Genomic DNA, 22,373 nt, shown 5'->3' with positions numbered 1-22,373 from the left:
ATTCTGCTCCCTGGAGGGTATTATAAGGCAGACTCTTCAAGATAGTTGATTGCTTAGACTAGATAACATTTTCCAGATGGGGGACTTGGCGATTTTGTGACTGATATTTCCTAGCTCTATGCTCAATCCTGTCTTAATTTTGGAGGGAAGGAGGCATTAAGAGGAGGAAGGAGACATGGGTTCTGGAGCTCCCAGTCTGGTAGAGCATATCCGAATTCATGAGAAAGGTCAGAAGTCTAAAGAGGGCTATTTTTCATACATAGTGTCAGATACTGAGGAATGCAATGACTGCTGACAGTGTCCTTTCTGGGACGATGTGCAATTGCAGCTAGTCTGATGGGAAAGGCAAGAAAGGCTCCCTGGAAAGGGTTAGGACAAGCTTTGGGCAAAAGGCGGGCAGGACAGTGTTGATGAGAAGATGTGCATGGAAGCACTTCACACAGTGAGAGACAATGAGACAGGGCTAGTGGGTGGACAACAGGTGATCCTGTGGGCCCTTGCAGGAGTGGAGAGGATCATGAGATACTGTGACAGTGGAGAGAGAGGGAGAAAGCTGGTTGAGGCACAGCCCTCATAAGCAGGGACAGTGTCATCCCTGAGACTCTGCTACACAGCTGTGGGCTGGAAGGCAGCCTGTAGGCTCTACATCAGGAGCATCTGCATGCTGGGCTTACAGGTGTCCAGAGGGCCATGCCCTTACTAACCTTGTAGCTGACTCATGCTTTCTACTCATAGAAAGCAGGTGTAGGCCAGGGTCCAGTGAAGGAAGTTGAGAGGTAGTGGAGTGGCTGCTTACACAACACCTGGGATGTTGAGATGTTGATAATGGAATTGACCACAGGCCAGTTGTGTGGGTGATTGGGGGGAGGCCCAAGTCAGAGCCCTGCCTTCTCAGCCAAGAGAGCCCAGGACGCTGGCCAATTATCCATCAGAACTCACCAGAGAGAAGTCCCACTGGACAAAGGGCCAGTAGTCCCCTGTAGGATGCCTGGGTGGGGCTGGAGCCTGACTCAAAAGCTCTGCCCTGGTAACATTCATCCCACTAACCAGCTGAGTGCCTGCACCTCCCTCACCCCATGTCCCTGCCCTGTAAGGGTTCATTACTACAAATCTGGAACTATGGTGCCCACCTCTTCCAGTGGGTCTACACACACTTTCCCTTGGTGCTGTGCTGCTTCCCCCATCCACCTCCTCCTCCCCTGCTCTTTCATCCCTGGAGTGACCCCTCCACCATATTCCCCAGATCTTCTCCCATTTTTCCTCCACTGTCCTCCAGTTTCCTCCTCTTCCTGACTATCTCCCAAGATCTCTCCCTCATTTTCTTCTCCACCCATGCAGCACTCTCCTTCTCTTCTTCTAAGTCACCCTTGAGAATAATAGTCTAAGACCAAGTATTTCTTTCTCCCTCCTTTCCTAGAAATCTCCTCTGGCTTCTCTCTTTCCTTCTCCAATCCGACACCTGGTCTCTACTCTGCCCCAAGGCCTTCAAGGTCTTTGTTCTCATTGGCTGACTTTCCCTACCACTCCCTTATAGCCCAAGCCAAGGACTTGGCTTGGTTTAAGGACACATCTCACTCACTTCATTCATCCTTCAGGCCCCAGCAAGGAAGGTCACCCCTCTCCACCCCCACCCCCAGGAATGGCCACATCATCTGCTTCATGTGTCCCCACCCTATCCTACCACAAAGCTTTGCACAATAAACCACCAAGCTTTGATGGCTCCATTACTCAGCACTTAATATGTGCTGGTATTCTTTTCATTCATTCAAAAAATATTTATTGAGCGCCTACTATGTGCCAAGCCTTTGGAATATATCCACGAAGAAAACATTTGTACACATTGATGTGTTGCAGGGTTTCCATTTTTGTTCATCATCTGGGTATGTGTCCCTGCTTTTCTCTTAATACTGGAAGCTTGCCAAGAACAAGGGTGAGCTCTCCTACATTCTCTGGCCCTGAACCCTGAGAGCAACCTGCAGGGCCCTGCAGAGGGCATGGGGCAAGATGAGTGTTTGTGTTTTTATGTTATGTACAAACACCAGCTACTGTGTGATACTTATTACTGATGGTCGATGGTGTACAGAAGGGAGTGCAATGGGACAAACGCATCCCTTCCTTTGGGATCAGACTCACAGGCTCTGGGTGCCAGCTCTGCTATAACACACAACCTGAGCCTTAACCTCCCTAGACCTCAGTGTCCTCATCTATAAAATGAGAATAATAACACCAACCTCAGAGAGTAACTGTAAAAATTAAATGAGTTAATGCATGTTGGACTCTTAAAATAGTATCTAGTATGGTGTAAGATGAACATCAAAAGATTTTATTATTAAGTTTGGAAGAATAGTCATAAAATAGTTTTCTACGTGAAACATCTACTACTTACATAACTTTTTAAAAAAATAGCCACATACCCCAGAAAAACTCTTGCATAAATGCACCAGAAGACATGAGAAAGGATGTTCATAGCAGCTCTGTTCAATCTACAGAACTCTGGAAACAACCATGTGGCTATCGAGGTAGAAAGCAAATAAACTGTGGTATAGCCATGCAATGAGTGCAATCCACAGTGAAAAAGAACACAGGACAGCTACAGGAAGCAACATTTAATGAAAGAAACCAGATTCACAAGGATCCATGCAACATGAGTCCATTTATATGAAGTTCAAAAGCTGGAAAAAGAAACAATATGTCATTGCAAGATGGGTACATTAGTTCTAAAACTGTAAGAAAAGCAAAGGAATAATTAAACACAAAATGCAGGAGAGGAGTCACCCTAGGCCAGGAAGGAGCAGGGGACAATCAGAACAAGGTACATAGGAAGCTCCTGAAATACACACGTTCTATTTTTTCCTATAAGTGGTAGGTATTGCTACACCTATGCATTCTTTTGTGTTGAAATATTTTACAATAAAAATAATTGTTATCTCCACAAAGTTAAAATCTATCCTCTTTACCTTGCCAGAGCCAAGACCATAGAGTGGAATTCTGCCATCTTCCCTCCCCTCCTCCCTGCCACCTTCCCTCCCCTCCTCCCTTCCCCATGACAAGGTTTTTTCACTCTGAAGAAAACAAGTTGAATGTCCTTTTAGGTCTTCAAAAATTAGCAGCAATTAATTCCTGAAGTTCAATGAAATGGTGTCACATTTGAATTTTTCATACCTTGTTTTCAATTGCTTCTTACATCTTTAAAATTGCTTAGTAAGGACCAGCCATTAGTAATTAGCTTGTTTATACATGTTGTTTTTACAAGGAGTTATACTGGTAGAAAAGGTGAAGTGTGGATGAGATGTACTTTGACTCACAATGCTCCTCAGGACACCCAACCGCTGGTTTACTGGGGACATCACTGCTCAATTGTGAGCAGTGCCCCGAATTCCACATGAGGGTACAAAGAGCTTCAGAAGTGCTGGCCCACCTGCCCTGAACTCACAAAGGAACAGCAGGTGCCATACTCTTCTCTGGGTTGACCAGATAGCTCAACACAGTCTGTGACCTCCCACATTTGTCCTTCACAAGGCCACACTCTGAATGTTTTGCACAGATACCCTGAGAGCCCTATTCTCTTCTATCTTTTTCCTCTCCTCTCTTTTCCCATCAATCCTGCCTCTGTTCTCATTCTCTAAGGCTACTCTGCCTGCCTTTGCCCTTGAAGCATAGCAGCTCCAGGGGGCTACAAGCCAGGTCATTTCGCTTCTCTTTTCTTCTCCTCAATTTAATGCAAACCTCTGTACTTTACGAGCTAATTTTTCTAGGACCTGCTCTATTGGAGTGGGGGGTGGTTCATTGGGTAAGCAGAACATAGTACAATCTATCAAAGTATTGCCATATACCAGAGGTATGCAAATAACTAAAACTGATGTTTTCCACCCCGTCCTTCAATTCTTAGCCACAGGGTGCTGCACATCTAACTCATACTCCTTCCCAGCCCCCAAGTAGCCTCACATCGCCGTGTGTCCCTAAATGACCCCTCATGGTTTTAACCATCCCAACCCACTCTGACTCTGCCCGTCTTCCTTAGATTGATTCTCTCACACCCTAAATTCACAGATACTCCCCTGTAAACAACTTTCACTACCCTCTTGAACTTATCCAAAGATTAGGAAGTCAAGGGGTTGTCACAGCTTATAGGTGAGAAGGCATTGCAACTCCTGGCTCCGTCACTTACCAGCTGGGAGACTTCAGGCAAGTTATTTAACCTCCCTGACCCTTGGTTTCCTCATCAGTAAAATGAGGATAATGGTACATACTTCATATGATTGATGTGAGAATTAGAGATTATTTATGATATATAATGATGATCATATAGTAGGTGACCAATTAAAAAGAAACATATTCTTATCAAACTAAGATCTATGTTTCTCTACACAGTTCTTTCTAATTCTAATTCTCTACACAGTTTTTCCTAATACAGGGGGAAATGTACAGAAGTGATCCAACCTCCATCTCCTGGGTTCAAGCAAATCTCCTGCCTCAGACTCCCGAGTAGCTGGGAATACAGGCACGTGCCACCATAACGGGCTAATTTTTGTATTTGTAGTAGAGACGGGGTTTCACCGTCTCTGGTCTTAAACTCCTCCACCGAGGCTGGTCTTGAACTCCTGACCTCAGGTGATCCACCCCCCCTCAGCCTCCCAAAGCGCTGGGATTATAGGTATGAGCCACTGTGCCCAGCTGTGATTCAATTTAGCATTACCAATCTGACATTTTATGCTTCCTAGAGTGATATAATAACGGTTATACAGCATATTTTATGAAGTATTCTGGCCCAACAATGTTTAATTTAAACCTAATCCAGCCTCTAGCCCAGTGCTGTCCAACAGAATTTTATGTGAAAATAAACAATAAATAAAATAAAAATAAATAATAAAGAAGTGTTCTTTATTTGCACTGTCTAATAAGGTAGGCACTATTTACAGGTAGCTGCTGAGGGCTCAAAATGTGGATAGTGCAACTGAATAACTAGATTTTTAACTTATTTAGTTTTTACTAACTTAAATTTAAGTGGCCACATCTGTCTATGGTCTACCAAATTGGACATCCCAGGTAAAGATTTACTTTCTAATTTATAGAAAATACAAAGGCTAGAGCCACAAATTAAATTATGTAAAATGTAGTTTTAAAATCCTTAGGAAAGTTAGGAAAATTGAATCTGAGATGAATAGTAAGTGGTGCTTTGGAATTATTGTTAATTTTCCTGCATAAGAAAATAGTACTCTCCTTATTCTTAAGAAATTTCTGCTGATGTGTTTAAGGGTTACATGCCATGCTTTCTGCCACTCAAATAATTGGGCAACTGTGAAAGCAAATATGGTATAATGTTAACTATTGAATCGGGGTAACCAGGTGGAGCATCAATGCATGCGTGTTGTATTATTCCAATTTTTCTCAATGTTTGAAAGCTCTCATCATAAAAAAGATAAAAAACAAATATTTAATAATTTGCTGACTGTTCCCATGGTAGGAAAAGTGAGATGGTTTTCAGCTGCCAACTGAAAAATCTGGAGATGGGGAAATCCAGATTTGTGTTTCAGGAGCACTTCAGCCACAGCTGGGATGGAAATGAGAGATGGTATTTATTAATGCCTCAGCCTTTCCTGAAACCCCTCTCCCCACATCACACTTAACACACAGGTCTCCTCCTCCCAGTTTCTCCCAGCACCTGGCCTCCCTTCTCTTCCCCTCGCCAGGCTCTACTCCTTCTCGTCCTCTCCTCTGCCTTCCCCTTCCCTCCCCAATGCCTGTAGATGAGGGAATGCCCTGCTGGCAAGACACTTTGAAGATGAAACATGCTGACTCCCCCAGAGCTCAAGACTGACATATTTTACAAAGAAGAGGGTGCAGGCCACTCCCCCATTAAAGCACATTCTGGAGAGGCGTTGGACCTGGCTAACCACCCAAGCCCATAAAGCACAAATTGCCCCAACACCACCTTCACAGCCAAGCCCCTTCAGAATCTGCGCATAAATAGGGCTGCGGTGCCCTGAGGAGCACATTGGAGTTTCCATCAGGACTCCAGGTCCCCTATCCTGTCCTCTGCAACCCAAACATCCAGGAAGATCATGACCTGCGGATCAGGATTTGGTGGCCGCGCCTTCAGCTGCATCTCGGCCTGCGGGCCCCGGCCCGGCCGCTGCTGCATCACCGCCGCCCCCTACCGCGGCATCTCCTGCTACCGCGGCCTCACCGGGGGCTTCGGCAGCCACAGCGTGTGCGGGGGCTTTCGGGCTGGCTCCTGCGGACGCAGCTTCGGCTACCGCTCCGGGGGCGTGTGCGGGCCCAGCCCCCCATGCATCACCACCGTGTCGGTCAACGAGAGCCTCCTCACGCCCCTCAACCTGGAGATCGACCCCAACGCGCAGTGCGTGAAGCAGGAGGAGAAGGAGCAGATCAAATCCCTCAACAGCAGGTTCGCGGCCTTCATCGACAAGGTGGGTGTCCTGGATCACACCCTTCCCGAGCCCCCACCACCTGCACAGCCAGGGCTGGGCACTAAGGATGGAGTCAGAGGCAGAAAGACGTCTGCCTGCCTGAGATCCTGATCTGATGGGAAAGGTACACAGACACACAGACAGACACACACACACACACACACACAGACACACACAGGCACTCAAGACGCAGACTCAGATGGCAGTTCAGATAGAGGGAGCTTGTGAAGGAAAGGTGTGGCCAGGCTGCTCTGGGGCACAAGCTAGATAGACATCAGGGATTTGGGGGTAGGGGGCATGTGACTGCTGCTGCTGAACTCAGAGGGGTTTGGGCAGCCCCAGGGTGAGAGAGTAGGGTTCACTGACTTCCAGATGACATAGGAGAAGGGCTGGGACAGCTGGGCTCCCTTCCAGATGGCCTGTGACATCCTCTTCCTGGCATCATCCCCAGAAATCCCATCTGTGATCTGAACCTGAGTACTCTGCCTGTGAGAGATGCTGCCTCAGCTGGCTTCCTAGTGAGGGGCTGAGCCTCCACTTCTGTTCATCTGCTTGGGGTCACTCAATTCCGCAGAGAGCAGGCACTGACACCCCACCAGCCCTTGCTCCATTCCTGAGTGGAAAATCTAGACACAGATCATGACCAGGAAATCTAGAAATTCTGTCTCCCACTGCCCACCTCTACTCAATCTCAGACAAGCTCCAGATTTGGGGGTTCCCTTTAAAGCATCCCTCCTCCACCAGGTCCCCAGAGGAGGCTTTGGGGCACCAGAAACCATCTGCCCCTCCTTCTCACCCCGAATGGCAGGTGCGCTTCCTGGAGCAGCAGAACAAACTGCTGGAGACAAAGCTGCAGTTCTACCAGAACCGCGAGTGTTGCCAGAGCAACCTGGAGCCCCTGTTTGAGGGCTACATCGAGACTCTGCGGCGAGAGGCCGAGTGCGTGGAGGCCGACAGCGGGAGGCTGGCCTCAGAGCTCAACCACGTGCAGGAGGTGCTGGAGGGCTACAAGAAGAAGTGAGTGTGGGCAGGAGGGATGCTGGGCACAGGAATGGGGTTTAGGTTAAATACACTGGATTAGACAATAAGAACTCCCAGGTAGGGTGAGTGGCCATGACCACTAGATTGACCGAGGGTGGCGAGGTCTTTTCCTTTGTGGAATCTTTGCCCAGACACCTGTGTAAGAGGAGGGCTGTGACTCCCATGACCTGTCTCTGTCCCACTTCAGCCTTCTCTTCCCTGAGCCACATCACCCAGCAGCTCTCCCCTGCGCTCGGTGGGGAGGAAGCCTCTGCAGGGTCCAGGCCTTCTCTCCTGACCCTCAACCCCTATACCTGTAGCACCTGTCAGATGTGAGCCCAGGGTCTCTCATGAGTGACAGGTCTTGGGCTCTGGGTGTCCCACTGCCTTGGGTGCAGGTCTGCAGGTCCAGGAGGTCCTGCAGGTCTTCAGGTCCAGGAGGTCCCACACCTAAGCTGGGATTGATACCGGTGAAGAGAGGCTGGGGCTACAGTCCCCGGGAGGCCATGCTGTTTACTCCCAAGATGGGGCTGGGGGCTGAGTCCTATTTGCCTCCTGGGGGACCTCAGAGTCCCTTTGGGAACAGGACTGGGAGGTCCCAGATGAGCACTCTCCAACCCCAGTTGAAAGTGGAGAGAGAATCCCAGACACATCCCACATCCAACCAGAAAGGACTAGGCTAGGCTGCCAGGCCTGGGCTGTGTGGAGGTGTTTCTAGTACTGCCCCTATCGCTGTGATAAAGTGTGATGTGATGGGGGCTCTGCAGAGACCTGCCCTGCCCTGACATCCCCTCTCTGCCCTCTGCTCTGTCTCAGGTACGAGGAGGAGGTTTCTCTGAGAGCAACAGCTGAGAACGAGTTTGTGGCTCTGAAGAAGGCAAGTGACACAGGATTGAGAAGCACACATCTGTGGGATCTCAGAATGACAGGCTCTTCCTGGGGACACACAGGTGGTCTCAACCTCAGCGTGGGGCACAATGACCTTTCCACAGCAGGCTAGGACTGCCCAGGTGCAGGTCATTGGATGGAGCATCCAGGGCCTTGACAAAGGGCAATGACCTGGGAATATCTATCAGCACCTACCTTGGGCAAGGGGATGGCTGCACTGTCTTCTGTGTGTCCCGCTCTGCTCCAGAGGTTGTGGTCTATTGCTGAGGCCCCTGGAGCCATAGCAGATATAATGTCTCTGCTGAGAGGCAGTGCAGTGTGTCTAGCATTTTGGGGAGTCTGACCTTGAGGCAGAGACACAATCCCAGAGTCTAAGGGGGGATGGAGAAGAACCAGGAGCAGACACTGGGCTCTTGGAGCACTACTGGGAGACAGGAAAGGGTCAGGGTGTGAGAGCTGGGGGGTCAATCTGGGCAGGCTTCCTGGAGCAGGAGACGAGAGAAGGGAGAAACAGGAGGGCAAGAAGGGGTGAAAGGCTGGTGAGGCATGGTCAAGGCAAACAGGGTTTGTCATCAGAGGGGCAGAGGATGCCAGCTCATCCCAGGAAGGGCAGAAGGGGAGGAGAAGCATGGGAATGGGACACCAGGGATTGCTTTCCCCTGGCTACATGGAATGGATGGGCAGAGAGAGGAGTCTGGGGGCTGGATCACCAGGGTCCTCTGAGTTGCAACACTCCCCACCTTTCCAGGATGTGGACTGTGCCTACCTCCGCAAGTCAGACCTGGAGGCCAACGTGGAGGCCCTGATCCAGGAGATCGACTTCCTGAGGCGGCTGTACGAGGAGGTGCGGGCTCAGGGGCCAGACAGAAACCTGGCAGCCAGCAGAGAGGAGAGATGGGGGTGGGAGTGTTGGACAGGATGTGGGTAGAGGTTGCAGTCCCTGAGGCTGTGTGAGGGGGCAGGGCTGGGGACCAGAGAAAGCCTGAGGAGATGGAGTCCAGGATATGGTGGGTGAGGCTGTGTTCTTAACTAAAGTCACTGCCCTCACCTCCTGCAGGAGATCCGCATTCTCCAGTCACACATCTCAGACACCTCTGTGGTTGTCAAGCTGGACAACAGCCGGGACCTGAACATGGACTGCATCGTCGCCGAGATTAAGGCACAGTATGACGACATTGTCACCCGCAGCCGGGCTGAGGCCGAGTCCTGGTACCGCAGCAAGGTGAGTGGCACAGGACGCCTGCCTGGTAGACATGGCAGTGGGAGGGATGTGAGATATCTATTAAATAGGCTTCCTTTTCTGGGGATGCTGGTCCCTAGGGATGAGAAAAGATGGCTACCAATCTGAGGTTGGGGTGGCAGGGCAGGACTGCCATATGTGGCTGCACAGGCTGAGCACTGTACAACCTGTAAAATCATCTGTGGTGTCCTGAATGGATGGGAGGTCCCACCCTGAACCTCACGAGCATCTCTACTTCCCCCAGTGTGAGGAGATGAAGGCCACGGTGATCAGGCACGGGGAGACTCTGCGCCGCACCAAGGAGGAGATCAACGAGCTGAACCGCATGATCCAGAGGCTGACAGCCGAGGTGGAGAACGCCAAGTGCCAGGTATGGGGCATCTGTGCCCAAGGCCAGAGAGACTGAGGGTCTAACCATTGTCACACAGCCTATGTGTGCCCTATCTGGATCTCAGCATTCATTCTCCAGCCCCTTTGTCCATGTAGAGTCCCTGATTGTGTTCTCTGTGAGTCCCAGGTGATGAAGGCAAGAGGCTCTGTTCTGGGGTGCTCCCAGCTTGGTGGGGAGCATGGTCTCATCCAGGTAAGCATCAGAGAGACCCAGGGACTCTAATCTACCTTGTTCTCTCTGTTCTCTTCAGAATTCCAAGCTGGAGGCCGCTGTGGCCCAGTCTGAGCAGCAGGGTGAGGCGGCCCTCAGCGATGCCCGCTGCAAGCTGGCCGAGCTGGAGGGCGCCCTGCAGAAAGCCAAGCAGGACATGGCCTGCCTAATCAAGGAGTACCAGGAGGTGATGAACTCCAAGCTGGGCCTGGACATCGAGATCGCCACCTATAGGCGCCTGCTGGAGGGCGAGGAGCAGAGGTGGGTCCAACCAAGTGTGGCCCAGAACCACCCTTCCCCACCCCGGCACAAGCCTACCCTTGGCCTTGGCTGAGCAATGGCCAGGGCTCTGGGGGAAAAAAAATTATTATTATTCACTTCCGGTGTGGGGAGGGCTGGTGTGTGAGTTTGTCTGAGGCAAGCTGTTCCCTCAGACTCTTCTTAATTGACCAGTTGTGGACCCTACCCTATGAACTGGGGAGCTTTTTCAGCCACTCTGGGGCAGTCACTAATGTTGCCTTTTTCTCTTTTGCCCTCAGGCTATGTGAAGGCATTGGGGCTGTGAATGTCTGTGAGTATTTGGGGTCCAGTGTGGACAGATTTACTAACTCCCTGTGATGGAAGACAGAGTTTGGAAAAAGGAGTGTCACTGAGATTGGATATAAAAGAGTGGGCTGGCATCACAACAGGAGGGATTTGGGGTCAGACATCCAAAAGACCCCAGCTCTTCGACTAGATGGACCTAGAATTGTCCACTAAAGATGCTTCCGACTTTTCATACCAGAGCTCAGGTCTTGGGCAGGGGCGGTGGTCAGGAAGGCCCTTCAGAATTTTGACTCAGCCTTCGGGGTTCACAGGTGTCAGCAGCTCCCGGGGCGGGGTCGTGTGCGGAGACCTCTGTGTGTCAGGATCCCGGCCAGTGACTGGCAGTGTCTGCAGTGCTCCGTGCAACGGGAACGTGGCGGTGAGCACCGGCCTGTGTGCGCCTTGCGGCCAATTGAACACCACCTGCGGAGGGGGTTCCTGCGGCGTGGGCTCCTGTGGTATCAGCTCCTTGGGTGTGGGGTCTTGCGGCAACAGCTGCCGGAAATGTTAGGCACCCCAACTCAAGTCCCAGGCCCCAGGCGTCTTTCCTGCCCTGCCTTGCTTGGTCCATCCAGTCCAGGCGCCTGGAGCAAGTGCTTAGCTACTTCTCCTGCACTTTGAAAGACCCCTCCCACTCCTGGCCTCGCATTTCTCTATGTGATCCCCCACTTCTGGGCTCTGCCACCCCACAATGGGAAAGGCTACCCTAGAAAGAAGTCCCCTGGCACCCATAGGAAGGGGCCTCAGGAGCAGGAAGGGCCAGGACCAGAACCTTGCCCATGGCCACGCCTTCCTGCCTCTCCCCTTCCTCCTCTGCTCTTGATCTGTGTTTCAATAAATTAATGTAGCCAACCTGGGTCTTGTCTGTGTCTCTATTACCCTCCTCAGGGGTCAGGGTTAGGGAGGGTCCCCGAAGTCACATGGAGCAGCAAAAGGCCAAGCCAAGGGTCTCCAGTACAGTTTTCTATCCCTCACCTCACAGAAGGTTCAGATTTAGCCAAGAGTTGTGCTAGGCCCCTATGTGATGTAACTTTATCCACACAACCCTAATGATATACCTTGCAGATGAAGAAGCCAGAAGTCAGAGGCACTCAATAATTGGGGCAGGGTCCCCCACTTAGTTGGGTGGTTCATCTGGGGTTTAAGCCCTGTGTGTGTCGCTAGTGCTCATTTCACTAAACTGCAGCTGTTTCCCAGAAAACATCTCATGCATATCTGTAAACTGATGGATCATGAAAATCAGATTCACCAATCACTCAAAGCTTGAGGCAACATCACCCATTGCTTTGGTAGGGAAGACTCATGCCTCAGTAATTTATTGGAATTCTTTAAGGGGTGAATACATGAATATGATTTAAAGTTTCAAAAAGCCTTTGATGTTGGCTTTCTTTTTTTTTTTAAATGGCGTCACTCTGGGGTTTTGGAGACCTGCCACAGCTGATACATTTTCCTCAAAGACAGAAAACAGCACATAGCAAGATGATGTGGCATAGACGGGGGACACGGACTCCAGCCAGACTGCCCAGGCCCCAAGCTGGGCCCTGGTCCTTCCTAGGTGAGTGGGTTGGGCAATGTATTTACCCTCTCTGTGCCTGTTTCCACACCTCCAAAATGAGGATGATAGAAAGGGCAACCACCTCATAAGTTGATGAGTTAAAGGATTTCATATATGTAAAAGGCTTAGATGGTGCATGCCACAAAATTATCACTCATTTTTTATCATTAGTGTTATTCTTTTGCAGAATGTAAAGTAGAAGTCCCTCTAGGGATCAGGGCCTCTTATGGCCAACCTCTTATTACATTTATATCTGTGATCAGAGATTGCAAGTACAGAGAGAAATCTCCATGGTTACCAGGGCCATTCAGCTCCTTCATGCATGGAAGTATTAACTTGACACTGAACTCCCTGAACATACATCTTTAAGCCAGAGTGAATCTCTAAACTTTCAGTCCAAGGCCCAGAAAACACAGAAGAAATGGGAGTCCCCCACCCCTACCCTTCTGGGCACTAGAAATGATTAAGAATATCAAGAGACCAGAAGTGAGTGGACTGAAAAGAACAAAGTCTCTTGTAAAAGCTAGAATCAAACCAAGGTCTCTCAGCCACCCCTGATGGAATTCTGAGCAGGACACAATCCTAGAAAGTTCCAGAATTTGTGATCAATCATTTCAACCAGCCCTCTATGCTGTGACATCACACAGCTCAGAAGCTGGCCCTAAGCCAGGTGCAGTGGCTCACACCTATAATCCCAACACTTTAGGAGGCCAAGGTGAAAAGATTGCTTGAGCCCCAGAGTTAGAGATCAGCCCGGACAATACAGTGAGACTCTACCTCTATAAAATATAAAAACATTAGCTGGGTGACGTGGTGTGCACCTATAGTCCCAGCTACTTAGGGGGCTGAAGCAGGACAGCTTGAGCCCAGGAGGTTGAAGCTGCACAGTGAGCCATGTTTGCGCCACTGCCTCCAGCATGGGTGACACAGCAAGACCCTGTTTCAAAAAAATAAAAAAACAAGAAGCAGCAGCAGCCCCTGTCAGGAGTCCAGACCTGAGACTCAAGCACCAGCTCCATCCCTCCCTAGTTCAGAAGCCAACTACAACTCCAGTCCTGATGGACTTTTCATCTCTTCCAACTTCAGCCCAGCTGGACCTTAGTTACCTGCCGTATTTCACTCCCTCACCCTCCCTCTAGCTCTGACCCTCTCTTCCTTCCTACTCCAGCCCCACAACCCTCACCTCCCTCTAGGTTCCCATTCCTGCACAGGCTCAGACAGAGGAGCAAGGCAGGAAGAAATCAAACACATAATGCCCGGGGTGCAGAATGGTGAAGAAAATGGAACATCTCACTGTGTGACCTTTAGCAAGTCACCTCCCCTCTCTGGGCCTTAGTCTATCTGCTAATGAAATACAATGTTTGGGGCTGGGTGCGGTGGCTCACGCCTGTGATCCCGGCATTTTGGGAGGCCGAGGCGGGCAGATCACCTGAGGTCAGGAGTTTGAGACCAGCGTGACCAATAGGAAGAAACCCCATCTCTACTGAAAATACAAAAAATTAGCCAGGCGTGGTGGTACACACCTATAATTCCAGCTACTTGGGAGGCTGAGACAGGAGAATTGCTTGAACCTGGGAGGCGGAGGTTGCAGTGAGCCAAGATGATGCCATTGCATTCCAGCCTGGGCAACAAGAGCAAGACTGTCTCAAAAAAAAAAAAAAAAAAATGCTTGGATTAGGTGGCTGCTAACATCCCTTACCAATTTAAAGCTCTATTATTCCTGTGTGTGTGTGTGTGTGTGTGTGTGTGTGTGTGTGTGTGTGTGACAGTTTCACTCTGTTGCCCAGGGTGGAGTGCAGTGGTGCAGGCTCAGCTCACTGCAACATCCACCTCGCTAGTTCAAGCAATTCCCCTGCCTCAGCCTCCCAAGTAGCTGGGACTACAGGTGCCTGCCACCACGCCGGGCTAATTTTTGTATTTTTAGTAGTGACAGGGTTTCACCTTATTGGCCAGGCTTGTCTCAAACTCCTGAACTTGTGATCCGCCCACCTCAGCCTCACAAAGTGCTGGGATTACAGGCATGAGCCACCGCGCCCGGCCAACTCTGTCATTCTTTGGGAGAGGTGGGACAGGATTAGGGGCTAGAGGGAAATGGGGAGTCCAGGTTTCATGCAACTGTGCAGTGTATGCGCATCTTGTTTGTATATTCATTCTGCATTGCTCAATGCCTACAGGTAACTGTGAGTGGAGCAATATGATTGCATCCAGGTACATGCACATTCCAGGCACCTGTGTGGAAACGTGTGGGTGAGAGAGATGGTGAGGGTTTCTAAATGTGTGATTATGCATGTGGACATGTGTGCATCTATGTGCTGAAAAAGGGAGATTTGTGGGTACATGTGGATGTGAGTGCAGTGTGGGTACATGGGTAGACCCATGTGTGCTGGTGAGGTAGGGGTCACCGATGGGGAATGGGGCTAAAGTGGGAGTAGTGATGGGCAGATGCTGCTGGGGGTCATACTAGGGAGGTGCCCTCTGGCTAAGGAGCCCTTGCTGTAACCCCTAAGCTTGCCTACTTATTCCTCCTGCCCTACGGTCACGCTCACTCCAGGTGGGGCAGATGGAGTTCAGCCACCCTTGGACTTTGTAGAGCTTTCTTTAAAGGGGCTCAAAACTTGGCCAGATGTGGTGGCTCATGCCTGTAATCCCAGCACTTTGGGAGGCCGAGGCGGGCAGATCACGAGGTCAGGAGATCGAGACCATCCTGGCTAACACGGTGAAACCTCGTCTCTACTAAAAATACAAAAACAAAATTAGCCCATCATGGTGGCAGGCACCTGTAGTCCCAGCTATTTGGGAGGCTGAGGCGGAAGAATGGTGTGAACCCGGGAGGCGGAGCTTGCAGTGAGCCGAGATCGCACCACTGCACTCCAGCCTGGGCGACAGAACGAGACTCCGTCTCAAAAAAAAAAAAAAAAAAAAAAAAATTTTTTGCAGGGACCTCAAAAATCTTCTAAAGAATTCCAGTAAGTGAAATAATAGTTACACTTATATAACTTTCTATACTTTAAGCACTTTACATGCAGCAATATCTTTTCTCAAACAACCCTCTGATAGTTACTATTCTATTTTGCAGCTAACCTTTGGCTCAGAGGGACTAAGTAGGGAAGAAAATAAGGAAAAAGAAAGCCAAGCACATTGGCTCACACCTGTAATCCCAGCACTTTGGGAGGCTGAGGCAGGAGGATTGCTTGAGGCCAAGAGTTTGAGACCAGCCTGGGCAATATGGTGAGACCCCATCTCTACAAAACTTTTTTTTTAATTAGCAGAGTGTGGAGGCATGTGCCTGTAGTCCCAGCTACTGAGGAGGTTGAGGCAGGAGGATCGCTTCAGCCCAAGAGGTTGAGGCTGCAGTGAGCTATAATCCTGCCACTGCACTCTAGCCTGGGTGATAGAGCAAGACTTCATCACTACAAAAATAAATTTAAAATTAAATAAGAAGGAAAAAATGAATCTTCACAATTTAGATCTAGAGGAGAGCAGGACTGAGGCCCAGAAACAGGTGAAGAGTTTGGTCAAGGTAAGAATAACACTGGGAACAGGATCAAGGCCCTTCCTTCCTTACTCCAGGCTGGTCTGGTTGATCTCTTGCCGCTGAAATCACAGCAGGAAGGACTGCACTTAGACTCCACAAGAGACTTCCAAGGGGTTATGCAGAATGCCACATGCCAATGGTCAAAAAAAGGGCCCAATACATCCCAGGACAGGACACACCAACCAGGACCATGCAGCCTCAACCCCATCACATCTGCTCTGTGGCAGACCCTGGGGATGGATGAGACCTTCACTGCCCTCCAGGGGCAGATGAGACCTTCACTGCCCTCCAGGGGCAGATATCTGTGGTCAGATAGAGACATGACTATAGCCAAGTTAGCATCTGACATGTTTAAATATGATGGAGTGTGAGGCAGGCATGCAGAGCCAACAGAGGACTCACACCTTATGCTGCCCTTCTGCTGAGACGCAATGACTGAACCGAGGACAGCCCTCCTCCCTTCAGAAGCCACCCCGATTCACAAAACCTATAAATGGGCTGGGGAATGACTCTCCATAAATGCACTGGGCAGTTTCCTCCCACCCCAGCCTGGAATGTGGCTCATGGCCAGGGAAGCCTCTCAGGGAATTAGTCTCCAAACCACAAACATTGCTTGTGACCCACATGGCCCTGGCCCAGGAAGAAACTCAAACCTGACCCCAAAGCCCTGGGGATCTTCTGGATTGACATTAGGCAAGTCCAGGTTCGGTATCTGAAAAGGGAAAATGTAAGCAACCAGTCCTGAGTGACGCAGGTTGCAGAATGTACATCCTATATCCTGCCTACAATTCCCACGAAGTTCCCTTGTTGACATGATCATCATCGCAGGAGCTGGAGAAAATTGGCCTTGAATAGCAGAGAATCTCACGATCCCCTAGCAAAATGCAAGGAGCACAGAGCTGGACTAAAGAATCTTGAAAGAATCTTCAGGCAGCTTGTTTGCATTTGCGAGTGTTGGCAGGTCAGTATTTATCAACCAGGACTGATGTGTGAGCCCAGTGGGGCCATGCCCCCTACCCCTCAGGAGGGTGGCAGCCTGCTAGCCAAGTTTCAGTCCCATTCCTCTTGCATGAGACTTTTCTGTTTACACAAGAAGAGGGCCTTTTGGATACCTGTCCTCTGGGCAGGCACCTAGAAGAACACAGCAGACACTCTGGCACTAGAGTGCCTTAAAAAGTAAAGCCCAAGCCTCTGACCAATGACGCACTTTAGCCCCACCCAGGGACACAGAAAGCAGAAACTATTGTTGCATTGATGATGTAATTTCATGCAATAGAAAGGAATGTGGGCTTACTGTACAGAAGCTTCTCTTGGGCCTGTGTGGCAGGGAAAGAACCCAGAAATCCAGCCTTTATCTAGCCACCCCACCCCCCAGACTGGTCTATCTTCCGACCGCCAAAGTCCAATGCCTTGTAAAAACTCGGACCAACTTACACCCTGGATCTGAAGTAGAGACAGAGCTGGAGCCTCCATCTGATTTCACAGCCCACAATTTCCTCCACCATAGTGTGTTGTTCCTCTGCCTGCCACCAGATCATATTAACACAACTGGGTGGCCCAATTGTGTGTTAAACCAGAACCCAGGCTTGGGCCACACAATTGTGTTCATATCTCTCCAGTCACCATCGGCAAGGGCCACCTGTCCTCAAATGCCCCATCAGGGTGATAGAAGGCACTGGCCCAATCCCCATCCCACCCTTGTCTGTTTCTGCTCGGTTTCCTCGTCTATGGCCCACCTCCCTACCCAGAACCTCATCTCCAGGAATCCTAGAGTGTCTTCCTCACCATCCTGTCCCCTGCACCAAGCACTATGAGGCCATTCAGTAAGTATGTGTAGAGTGAATGGATGGATGGAGAATGGAATTCTCAGCTCTGCTGCCCAGAAGTTATGGGACCCAGGCTAGACCCTTCTGCATGAATGAACCCTTTCTCTCGCTTTCCCCACAGACTCCGAGCTCCCCATCCTAAAGACTCTGGTTCTATAATACGGAATCACCATATACTTAAGTCACATAGACCCTCACACCAGGAGGGGAAGAGGTTGCTTCCTGGTACCGTTCTCGCCCTGACCCCTCCACCGCAGCCAGGTTTGTCTGTGCTCTGGGAATGGCCTGGAGAATCCAGGTTTAAACGCCTGGCAGCTCAGACCACTCCACAACTTTTTATTGCAGAGAAGTCCCTGGAAAGAAGGGGTGGGAGCAGTTCAGAGGGACAGGGTTCTTGGTCCAGGTAAGCTGGCCACCTCTACCCAATGGCACCAGCGTCCAGGCCATCTGCACTGGGGATGGTCAGTCATCGTCCTGTAAGCTGTGCTCCAACGCCTCACGTCCCGGTGTGGGGGGCAAAAAGGAAAGATGATGTGGGGTTAGCTCTATGGGAGGGGGCATCTGACACAAGAGGGCTAAGTCTTTAGGGCAGAAGCTGAGGGTTCCTTGTCTTCTCCGGAGGGAGGCGGGAAGGATTCAACATCTGCGGGAGCTGCTGCACTTGAAGTCCCCGACACAGCCCGCAGAGCCGCAGAGCGCGTAGCCGCCGCCAGGGGCGCTCGTCTCCAGGGCGCCTGAGCCTGCTCGGGGCTGGAGCCGGCGGGCGGAGCCCGGGGCGGGGCCCGGCTGAACCGAGGACGACTGTCCGACGGAGGAAAGCCCTTCCTCCCCGCTACCCCAAGCCCCAGAAGACAGACTTGCAGACATCTCCTCCAGCGGAAAGATACACAGACCCTCCTCCCCACCAGGAGACAGATGTACAAACTCCCCCAAAGGAACAGGTATACAGACTCCTACCCAAAGAACAGACCACAGGACCCCCTTCCCCACACACGCAAACACAGAGTCAACCCCGAGAGAAGAAATAGCCCCTGACAAAAGGAGAGGCACAGAGGGAGCTGTCACAGACACAGGAACAGAAACACAGCCCTTCTGCCTTCTCAAGAGGAGGCACGCCAAGGTGTGGACGGGACGGGGAAGGAGGGAATAAGGAGAATAAGATAATAAGATAAGATCCGACCACGCCAGCCTACTGTTTACTTATTGATGCTCCCTGCCCCAAATCCCAGACCAAGCCAGCGGGAAGAAGGAAGCAGGTGAGTCCATCTGTCTACTAGGTTTGGTATTCTGCATTCCCCAGGATACACACTCCTGACCCTCCCAGACAGCAGTCCTTCCACCCTGCAAGCTCCCTGGCGCGCTCTGATCACTCCTGCCTTAAATTCATATAACTCATTTTGTTGATGACTTTTTGGAGGAAAGAGAAGACCAAAAAAAAAAGAAACTACACTTTCTTTGGCCTGACTTGATTTTGGAAGGTGACACCGTGAGGGAACATTTTAAACCTCTAAAGGAGACCCCAGAGCAGGTAGCTCCATAATCTGAAGACTAGTGTTCAAGCCTCGCTCAATCACTCTACCTGTGTGTCCCTAAAGCTGTCACTTAACCTCTCTGAAAGTTACCCCTCATCTGTAAAATGGGGATAATAGGACCTCCCTGCCAGGGTTTTGTGAGGTGTAAAGGAGGTGATCAATGCAATATGCCTGTGGCATGGGTGATCAGTTCTCCCTCCCTCCCCTAGCCTGGTGACAGCCCTTGTCTCCTACTGTTGTCTACTGAGTTGAAAGCCAAGCCCCATCTGGTCATGTAACCCCACCTTCCCCAGGCCTGGGGAGAGGGGCAGAGTTGAGAAGAAGGCACTTCACACAGGAACCTTATTCCCACTGGCTAGGCCTTGGTCCCTGCAACTGTCTCCATGGACAAACCGGCCCCTGGTGTCTGATACTGGGGTGGATGACTATGGGTCACCCCGTTCCAGGTGCCAAAAGTACACATCAGCTAGAACTTTTTGTTCAAAGGGCTATAAGATGGTGAGAGAAAACTAGCTCTAGAGGAAGGAGTTCCTGGATACCCAGGTCATCCCTCTCCACCCTTTCCTGGCTGATGACCATGGTGCCTGCCCTGTGCCCCTGCACTCCTCACTGCAGCCACATCTGAAGCACTTCCCAGCTGACCCATCACCCACTCTCTTCACCCTCCAGCAGCTTGTGGTAGGCGGCAATCTCAAAGTCCAGGCCCCACTTGACGATCACAGCTCCCGGTACTCACACAGCTGCTGCATCACATCCTGCTTAGCTCACTGCAGGGCAGCCTCCAGCCAGGCCAGCTTACCCTTGGTGCTGCCAGAGCCACCCTCCTCCTGCAGAGCTGGCAGGTCCTTGGCTTCCTCTAGTTCACAGGGCTTAGGGGGCGAAGGATAGACCAAGGACAGAAGGACATTCTTGGCCCTCACTCCTTCCCCCTTGAGGATCCAGACCTTGCTCTGAGGCTGCAGAGCCAATGAGGGATTGGAGATTGTCCATGGTTGCAAGGAGTGAGCACACCTGTTCCAAAACTTGTGTTTGTCTGTATGGCAAGATGAAAAGAACCTGCCCACCTGTCTACCTTCAGGGTGAAGATTTGAAACTGGATATCTAGGATGGCTGAGAGAGAGCCTTTTACGTCTAGTATGGAGAAACTTCTAATATGAGCCAGAATCCCAGAAGCATCCAATGCTCTTTGGCATGTAATGCTGTGGTTATTGTTTCCTAAGGAAAACTAGCAAGAAGAATATCCATTCCTCACAGGAAACTAGAGTTTATACTCTTCAGGAGGAAAAATATTAAGACCTTGGTGAAGTGTATTTGCTGCTTGGGAAACCAGAACAGTTGTGGCTGGTGGGAGCCTGACCATGATGGCCCACCCACCCACTCTGCCCCCTCGGAACCTCAGCAGCTTATCCCTTCTCAGAGTCACCCATTCCTGTACAAGGGAGATCTCTCTCCATGAATACCCTTCCAAGCCTGAGACACTTGCATCTGCAGAAAGCAAGAAAAGACCAGGAACAGAAGCACTTCCCTCCATGGAGTGAGACCTAAGCCAGCGGGGGTGTGAGAGGGCTGGGAGGGGGGTGGGGTAAAAGAGGAGGCTAAGAGAGAATGGGAGAAAGATAGCATCCTGGAGGACCAGCTCCTTTCTAAGGCTCACAAATGCAAGTGCTTGAAGAGGCCTAGCTGGAAGCATCAAAAGGTGAAAGCTAAATATATATCAGGAGTACCCAGTTCCACAGACATCTGCCCTCTCCCATTTCCTGAAATCACCAGGACCTCTTTTATATTTTCAGACTTGCATTTCTCTAGCGACATTGACTCAGCACCTTTTCCCTTCTGCAAGGATAATAACATGCAGCCAGGACGGTGATAAATGGCAAGGGACCCTCTGCCTCACATCCAAAGGATGGGATTGGGAGTGGTGGGGACTGCGGCACACCAGGCAGCCTATACCGCATGTGAAGAAGAGAGAGATGATAGAGGCCTCTCTCCTCTAGCCAAATGTTGCCATTTGAGAATCATAATTTAACATTGCCAGATCTTCACATTTTGAAATAGAACCCAGAAAACTGGGTTTCTAGGTAATATCTTGCAATTTCTGAAGATGGGCTCAAATTTAATACTAAGTGAGAAAAACAAAACACAGACATAAAAATGAACATACACAAGTAAAAAGATAATGATGTACTAACAAGCATATGTCTTCATACAGATTTACCTACATGTTCATTACTTACATAAAATATACAGAGTCCCAGGCAAAGGTAAGCATGATATATGCATGCAGCTGCACTGCTGAATGCTTAGACATTCACTAAGAGAAAGTGTAGCCATCTAATCCAAAGGGTAGGTGGGGAGGGGCAGTTGTCATAAATAATGGTCACCATCCCGCCACGGCCACTCGGTTGCCGCCCAGTCCCACCTCTCACCTGACTCTCAGCACTGCCCACCTCCACAGTCAGCCGCTGGATGGCCTGATTAAGCCTGTTCAGATCCTCCTTGCTGGGCTTCAGGCTCTGCGTGTGTTTCTGCACAGTTGCCTTTAATTCCTCACACTGTGGAGCAGGCGGCAGAAGGGAGCTATAGTCAGGAGGTGAGGAGGGCAGACAGGGCTGCCCATCTACCTGCTGTCACCAGTGGTCACCTAGCCTCTCTGGGCATCCCTTTCTCCATCTGTGAAGTGGGAGTGATCATTTTTCCTATCTCCAAAGGTTGTTGAAAGAACACAGTGAGCTTGCCTTGTGCCCATGGGGCCAGAAGATGCCAAAGGAAGCCTGAACTCAGGCAGGAAGGGCAGCAACACAGGGCAGCGATCTGTTGAGGGGAGTTTTGGGACCGAGATCACATAGGGTTTATCCAAGGAACAGGGAGAGTTAAACTCTAGGAAACTGATTATTGTAGTTTACAACATCTAACCATTTAAATTAGTACAAAAAAATTAATGAAATTCAATATTTCCTAATTTAAAAAACACATTTTAAAATCTAGGATTAGGAAGAAATGTCCTTAACTTCAATGCCATTAATCAGAAACCAGGGACAGTGATCTAGATTCCAGCTCTTCCCCAAACCCAAGGCTGCTATGGGAAGTGCTGTCTATGAAATCAGGGGACCCCTTCCCTTCTTGCCTCTCGCCCCCATGTGCATTCAATACACAAATAGCC

The 22,373-nt window shown here is 50.2% G+C and overlaps 1 protein-coding gene across 1 annotated transcript; it reads left to right on the top strand.

Annotated features, from left to right (window-relative positions):
- Window positions 1-5,993: 5,993 nt before the first annotated feature.
- On the top strand, window positions 5,994-11,617 carry LOC129009769 (keratin, type II cuticular Hb1). Its single transcript, XM_054443304.2, has 9 exons — window positions 5,994-6,431; window positions 7,240-7,448; window positions 8,268-8,328; window positions 9,088-9,183; window positions 9,397-9,561; window positions 9,824-9,949; window positions 10,221-10,441; window positions 10,720-10,751; window positions 11,038-11,617. The coding sequence occupies exons 1-9, from the start codon at window positions 6,063-6,065 to the stop codon at window positions 11,274-11,276; spliced, it is 1,518 nt and encodes a 505-aa protein (XP_054299279.1). The 5' UTR covers window positions 5,994-6,062; the 3' UTR covers window positions 11,277-11,617.
- Window positions 11,618-22,373: the final 10,756 nt, after the last annotated feature.

This window comes from Pongo pygmaeus, chromosome 10 (genome assembly GCF_028885625.2).
Source record: "Pongo pygmaeus isolate AG05252 chromosome 10, NHGRI_mPonPyg2-v2.0_pri, whole genome shotgun sequence".
In the NCBI taxonomy this organism is placed as follows: domain Eukaryota; kingdom Metazoa; phylum Chordata; class Mammalia; order Primates; family Hominidae; genus Pongo; species Pongo pygmaeus.
Note: the sequence above shows the minus strand (reverse complement) of the source record. Positions and strands in the feature narration are given on the sequence as shown.

What these genes read in the sequence shown, in the direction of transcription:
- LOC129009769 (XM_054443304.2), top strand. Translation starts at nt 6,063, where the DNA reads ATGACCTGCGGATCAGGATTTGGTGGCCGCGCCTTCAGCTGCATCTCG. An exon ending in TGAGGCGGCTGTACGAGGAG is followed by an intron (nt 9,184 to 9,396) that starts GTGCGGGCTCAG and finishes CACCTCCTGCAG; the next exon opens with GAGATCCGCATTCTCCAGTC. An exon ending in AGTCCTGGTACCGCAGCAAG is followed by an intron (nt 9,562 to 9,823) that starts GTGAGTGGCACA and finishes TACTTCCCCCAG; the next exon opens with TGTGAGGAGATGAAGGCCAC.